Here is a 7,477-nt window from a genome sequence, read left to right on the forward strand (position 1 = left end):
CATTTATGGATGGGTTTCCAGACGTGCCTGCTTCAGAAAAAGAAGGAAAAGATACGGACACTGACGACAGCAGTGAGGGCTCATCTCCACCGTCGAGCCCATCGTCATCATCGGAGTCCTGTGACGACAATAAACACCATGGATAATACGCCTATAGTCCGCTCGACCACCCGGACTATTAACTTCCTCCAATGGAACATCCTTAGATACAGAGGAATGCAGTTCCCACTGCAAGCCATCGTAAGGCAGAAAGAAAAGCAAGTCATCCTCCAGCAAGAGACCCTGGTGGCAGGGGGAAGAGATCAGGATCCCAGGTACCACGTGTTCGTGTTACCCCAATCGAACACAAGCAGAGGTTGTATGGCCCTTGTCCATGCGTCCATCCTGTGTTCAAGATTAGACCCACCAATAGATTGCGAGGAAGACGTGGAGGTGCTCCCAGTTCAACTGCACTTCTCCCACGAAACGGTACGGGTGTATAATATCTACAAGGCCCCTCAACGTGGACACTTGGACCTTGGGGAAGTATGCATCCTCGCGGAGGACTAGCAGTACATCATCGCAGGATATTTCAATGGTCACCACCCCATACTGCACTCAGTATCATCTGCTAACTCGTCCGGGCGACACGTTGAGGAAATCTTGAGCACCACCCAGGGTGTGGTCCTGAACGACGGGTCGCCGACGCATGTTCGGCACGGGAGGGTCGATCTCTCCTTCGTCTCCTCCTCATTGCTGCATCGGATGTCTTGGAACATCAACCACACGGCTACGAGAGATCACTTTAGAATAGACATATGGCTCACCACAGCCCCACCACCTCAAATGATAGAACAGGAATGTAGAATCTGCGCAAAACCGATAGACCGTTTTTCAAAGACAGAGTGGCTCACGTGGTCACCACCGACGCTCTGGCCATGGATGAGTTGGATTATGCAGAGGCTTTCCGGGTCTCTTCCATTCACGTAGCAACAGAGGAGGCAATTCCTATGATCGCCCCCAACAGGAAACACCGTGCTGTGTAAGGACCCCTCTCCATCGTTGACGATCTTGTGCTAATTCCATCCAGTCAACATTTTCCTCGTATGTCTTCCGCATCCCCTCCTCTCTAATGGCGTCCATCCACTTTGATCTTGGTAAACCTCTTGGTAAAGCAGCATAAGTCTTCTTGGTCTTCTGTCTTCTTTCATTCTTGCAACATGTGCAGCCCATCGCATCAGGTTTCTTGTGATTATATCTATAATTCTTGGTTGTTGGGTGATTTCCTTCAGTTCTAAATTATAATGTTTTCTCCACCCATTAATGCCCATGTCATATATTGGTCCTACTGTTCTTCTTTGACCATTATTTTTAAATATAATTAATTTGTTTTCTAATTTCTTGGTCAACGTCCATGTTCCCGAGGACCTATAAAGCTATAGGTCTGACAATGTAGTTGTATACTCTTTATTTGGTGACTCTCGATATATTTTTTCATAATTGGTAAAAGACTATAATGACATGTATTTGCTGATGTAATCCTCCTTATTATTCTTTTATTTACTTTTTATGTAATTGTTGTACCAAGATATTTAAAACTTTTAACATTTTTGTTCTATTCTAACTCTTTTTTACTATCTATCATCGCACGTGTACTACCCATTACTTTGTTGAATAGAAGTATTGATAAAACATATCATTGCCTTAGTTAATTTTCCATATCAAAGTTTTATGACAATTTTCCTTCTACTCTAATTTCACTATATTTCTTCTAAGACACATTTTTACCAGATTTATAATTTCATCTGGAATCCCATACTCCTTAAAGCTGTTAAGGATTTCAAAGTTATCACGAGGAGTTTTCTCGCAAATAACACTGGAAAATTGATTACTAACTAAAAAAAGGGTATATACTGGATTAGATATTAAACAATATAATTTAAATCTAGAAGACTACATATGAAAAAGGTGTACTGAAAAAGTTAAGATCGAGAAAGGAGTTTGGCAAGGTTTCTTAATATCATGTACTTTAATGCTCGTAGTATTAGGAATAAATTCCAAGAAATACAGGCGTATGTCAGAAACGAAAATCTCGATATGATAGAAATAACCGAGGCATGGTTAAACGGTAAAGAGTTTGAAGCTGAATTTAATATTGCGGGATTTAAACACTTTCATCAGGATGGAAACCACAAGAAAAGTGGAGGTGTTCTTTTGTACGTTGAAAACAACCATGCCTATGTTTTAGAGAAAGTAAAACAGGATGCATATTTAAGTTTGTGGGTAGAATTAACCCATACAAATGGACAAAAAATTAATATAGGTATAATATATAGGCCAAAAACATTATCATTAACAGACGACAAACTGTTGTTTCAAGAACTGTCTAATTTCTGCGACCGGGACCTATTGATAATGGGTGATTTCAATTTTACTGATATTGATTGGATGACCTTTGAACATGGCCATATAGGTAGTCACTTGATTGATTTTCTCGGTGACAATTACTTAGTTCAGCATGTAAAAGAGCCCACAAGACATGGAAACCTACTCGATCTATTGATTACTAGCCGTGAAAACATGATAACCGATGTAGAAGTTGGTGAAACTATTGCAAATAGCGATCACAACTTAGATTCAAATTGCTAAAAAAAAAATTAGAATAGATACTTGTGTATCTAAAATACCTGGTTTTAGTAAAGCTCAGTTAATAGGACTACGTCAGGAGCTTCAGCTTACAGATTGGGAGGCAAAATTAAGCGAAAGACCTGTAGATTAGATGTGGGAAATATTTCAAAATAAGCTTACTAAGGGGATTCATACCTACATCCCGCATAAGGACAGACGTCCCCCAAATCACCTCGCCCAAAATGGCTCGACAAAGAAACTGAAAAAGTATTGCTAAAAAGAGACAGGAGTAATGATCTGTACTGATAACTTCTTGTTCTGTGTTTTATTTTCTGATTGCTTTCTCCATGTATCATTCATTACTGATCCGGTATACTTCTTCGGTGGAGTCTTCGTCGTATGGCCTCTTGCTCCTTTGTTTTTTTATTGCCTATTGCCTCTGCCACTGTTTGTGTGCGTGAAGGGAGAGGAGTGCAGTTGTTCAATATTTTTTTTGTATTGCCTTGGATTCGATGAAGATAGATAGGGTTGGTGTGGATTTTTTTTTTTTTTTTTTTTTTTTTTTTTACCTAGCGTGTTTTGAAATATCTCCGGTTTATCTGCCCTCATTATGTTTGTATAGATTATAGCTGTGTTTATGATGGTTACGTATTTGTGTCGTGAATTTAGGGTTATGTGATGGTATTGGTTGTGTATTTTTTTTTTTTTTAAACCTAGCGTGTTTTGAAATATTTCCGGTTTATCTGCCCTCATTATGTTTGTATAGATTATAGCTGTGTTTATGATGGTTACGTATTTGTGTCGTGAATTTAGGGTTATGTGATGGTATTGGTTGTGTAGTTGTTGTTTTATTTTTTTTATTTTTTTAGGTAATGTCTGTAGATGTAATGATCTGTAATCTTACTGATGGTATTAATTTTGGTACAGATGTATGCAGCCTCCAATACAATAATTCCCAACTGTTGGTCCATGGTGACTTTTTGGCAGGTCCTTAGGAATTTCATTATTGTACATTTGGTAATAAACTGAAAATTGGTGCAAACATTTTCAGATTCACTGTGTGTGTTCAATTAATTCATCCTGACTTACAAATGGAGTGGTCCACGATATTATTTTAACTGGCCTGGTAGTGGTTCGTGGCCTGAAATGAATTGAAACCCACTGTTCTATTACCTCTAGGATCTTTTCCTCAGGTTCGTGGGAGACCTAAGACAAACAAGTCTTAGTGCTATGTGATACAAGCCAGTTGACTTAAACAGTATTGTGATGACTATGATATATTTAATAACTAGATAATGTTTTATTCACCCTGAATTCAGATTTATATTCCCCTGCGTTTTGTTTATACCAGGACTTCCTCAGAGTCATGGTAAACTTTAAATGTAAGGATGAGATGTGCAAGAATGATGATGATGGTGATAGGTTGAATGTGAATGTCAAGGAAAAGAAGATTATAAAGTATCTATAGTCTCATGTAGCAATCATTGAACAAGTGAATGAAGAGGCAAACTATAGAGTGAAGGAATTAAATGGAACGAAACATTTCTTGAGTAAATAAAGGAATGGGAGGGTCACCGTATGGTGAAGCGGTGAGAGTACAGCTCAGGCTGACTGAGTCTTGCTTCAGAAGAACTATGCCTCGCTACACCATGTGTGACTCGAACATTGTGTTTGCCTCACCTCCCTGCCACTTATTTCTTTCAAACTTCAACATGCCTGCTAGAGTCAACATGTAGGATGTTGCATATCATATAACATGATTTTTGACTCAGAGTAATTAAGCGGCAGTGACATAACAAATGCCTGGAGAGGTTTCTTGCACCTGGTTCTCCTTGCTCGATTACCGTTTCACCAATTTCTTTTCTTATACTCTAGTCTCTCCATCGCGTTTTTTATTTTATTTTATTTTACTTTTCTTAAGTAAGAGGGATGACAGAGAGTCCTTTCTGGTCCCGTTTAACGAGAGCAGTTTTCGAATGTGTCGAAGTTTCAGTATATGCTACATGGCACGTTAAAATATCAGGAAATATAAGATAAGATATACTTTATTTATCTGGAGAAACGATCATAAATGTTGGTCAGATTGATGTGACGGATACAACTTTTGACGTATTGGAGCCTTGAATGAAAATCATATTTTACGTCACTGTGACCTTGTCCTTTGACCTTGGAATCATCTTTATAAGGTATCATTGTATAGTTATGATCTAAGCAAGTTAAGAAGCCGAAACGTGCGTGAGAACGTTACATACAGACAGACAGACAAACGTCTAACGCAGCCCTGTGCAACCTGCGGCCCAAGGACCACCTGCGGCCCTCAAAGGCTTTCATTGCGGCCCTTTCTCCTAAACATAGATAAGCTATAGTGCGGCCCTCAGAGAGAGAGAGAGAGAGAGAGAGTTACCACCGAGAGTTTGAATAAATTCATATTCTTGTGTGCCAATTTCACCATATTTTTTCTATTTCGTTCACTAAGGTACATATTTTGATTATATTAGAACAGAAAATAACATATTACTTGAAAATTTTAATTATTAGATTGAGTGATCCTTGGCTGTCTGTTTATGAGTCTGACACGTATGATTCAGGTATTGTAGTATGGTAAGTGTTAATCATCCCAGTTAACCAATATTAAGTAATTATTTATGTTTGTACATTATAATAGTAAGGTACGGTAGCCTTTCATTTGCTCATTTATAGTAAGGAAAATACTTTTTTTTTCCACAATTCTTATTTTTGTGATCCCAATTTAAATAAAATCAGTAACAAACTAATTATCTATCTTTATCAGTATAATCTCACATGATATGTCTTTGATCGTAAGGTTATGTGGCCCTCCATACCAACAGAGTCGTGACCAGTGGCTCTAACGGAACAATGCGACATAATTGTCCAAAGTATTTTCGACAACTAACAACGCAGACATCATCCCAAAGTTTCTTCACAGAGAGATTTATGGCAAAAAAGAATAAGCCAGCATTTTTTATTTCATTATTTGCAGTTAACTTATGACTTGAGTTTTAAGTACGCAGTGTAAAGATTATTTGATATTTGGATGACCCAAAGTCAAAGGATCATAGTCTGAATCGTTTTTGAGAAAAGGAATCCAACACAGAAACGGAAAATGCATTCTTTGTGTATATATACCATACATGTGCATATAATCGTTAACTTTGGGAGCCACAACATACTCAATGTTAATGACCTTGATGGCTTCAAGTTTCCTTGTATCACCAAATGAAACCATACAGTATATGAACCTTTTTGGGTCCTGATGACACCAAATTCCAGCATCTACTTCCGGGCTGTCAGTGTCAGTTTCTGAGGCCGAGGAAAGTTGAAGAGCGGGTAATCATGAGGCCTGAGGTCGACCTTATCAGGACCTGGGGCAACGGAAATACGTTGCATCAGGGTGGTGACAAATATGAAAACTTCCATCCTCCCCAGGGATTCTCCTAAGCACTGTCGACGACCTGAGGGCAATATCAAGGTTCATGTTTAAGAATATGTCTTAAAGAAGAGGTTTAAATTCTTTCAGTATAACGCAGTGGTTATCAACCTTTCTCAATCCATTCCCCCTTTTCATGAATTCTCAACATTCGTGTGGCTCCACTTCATTTTTCTCCTAAATGTCACCCCGCACCCCCCCCCCCAAAAATACAAAGAGAAAACCTTTGCTTTATTACAAAGTTGACAATTATAATTACTTTATTATGTCTTCTGCCAGGGCAGAGTGATGAATTTTTTCATATTCAGATTTCCCACATAATATGGAAATGTATAATATGTAACAGCAAGCCGTGACACCCCACCCCCTAAATTCTTGTTGTGGCTCCTTTGGGACCCCCCATGACCCCCAAGGTGAGAACCACTGGTATAATGATACATGGTCACAGTGCTCACAACTACATGCACACGCATACGCGTGGAGTAACGTGGTGGAAGAAGAAATAGTATAGTCAGTTGCCATAAGCTAATCTTAAGTTTGGTCAGTTGAAGTACAGAGACTGTATCCAACGATCATTGCTCCTATCCAGTATACTGGACTGAAGTAGATATATAATATCTCTCTCTCTCTCTCTCTCTCTCTCTCTCTCTCTCTCTCTCTCTCTTCTCTTTTCTCTTAACTTCTCTCTCGTTTCTCTTAACTTCTCTATTTTCTCTCAACTTCTCTCTCGTTCCTCTTAACTTCTCTCTTTCTCTCAACTTCTCTCTTTTCTCTCAGCCTCTTTTTTTCTCTCAGCCTCTCTCTGTTTTCCCTCAACCTCTCCATCTGTCTTTCTCAACTTAGGTAAACTTACCTAACCCGAAGGGCAGAAGCCCTTCCTTCCGGTTGCAGAATTCCCCGTTGTCATCAACGAACCGTTCGGGCTGGAACTCTTCAGGATGGTCCCACACTTTGGAGTTCCAGTGGCAGTACTTCAGCACCGGGTACACAACGGCTCCCTGTCCGACGGGGATTAAATGGGTTAGATTGTAAAGTAAAAAAGATACCCGTCGTCATAAGGATTAGACTGTTTACTAGAAGAGGTGCTCATCGTTGTTTGGGTGCCAATCGGATTTCTCTACAGACATCACCCTAGAAAGGACTCAGGTTTTCCTTGTTTATGAATTATTCTGGAGTGTATGTGGACACTGGTGCCAAGTTTGGTAGAAAAAATAGGGGAAAATTCACCGATTAAGTTAGAACTTGTAGGGCCGAAAGTCATCACAAAATGGAGATTTCTTAAACAAAACCGAAAAAGTACATATAAATACATATATACATACATACACACATTCATACATACATGCATACATACATGCATACAAGCATACATTTATACATACGTACATACATACACACATACATACATACATATACATACAT

The 7,477-nt window shown here is 39.0% G+C and overlaps 1 protein-coding gene across 1 annotated transcript in view; it reads right to left on the reverse strand.

Annotated features, from left to right (window-relative positions):
* Positions 1–3,447: 3,447 nt before the first annotated feature.
* The window catches only part of LOC143020632 (cytochrome P450 2L1-like), a 49,436-nt gene continuing 45,406 nt past the window's right edge, over positions 3,448–7,477 (reverse strand). Inside the window, exons 9-10 of the mRNA XM_076177120.1 lie at positions 6,909–7,053; positions 3,448–6,080 (exon numbers count right to left, since the gene is read on the reverse strand). Of these exons, the coding sequence (XP_076033235.1) occupies positions 5,902–6,080; positions 6,909–7,053 (324 nt within the window). The 3' untranslated portion in view covers positions 3,448–5,901. The remainder of the gene's footprint in view (positions 6,081–6,908; positions 7,054–7,477) is intronic.

The sequence above is a fragment of the Oratosquilla oratoria genome, chromosome 40 (genome assembly GCF_046742065.1).
Source record: "Oratosquilla oratoria isolate Oo_2021 chromosome 40, ASM4674206v1, whole genome shotgun sequence".
Lineage (NCBI taxonomy): Eukaryota > Metazoa > Arthropoda > Malacostraca > Stomatopoda > Squillidae > Oratosquilla > Oratosquilla oratoria.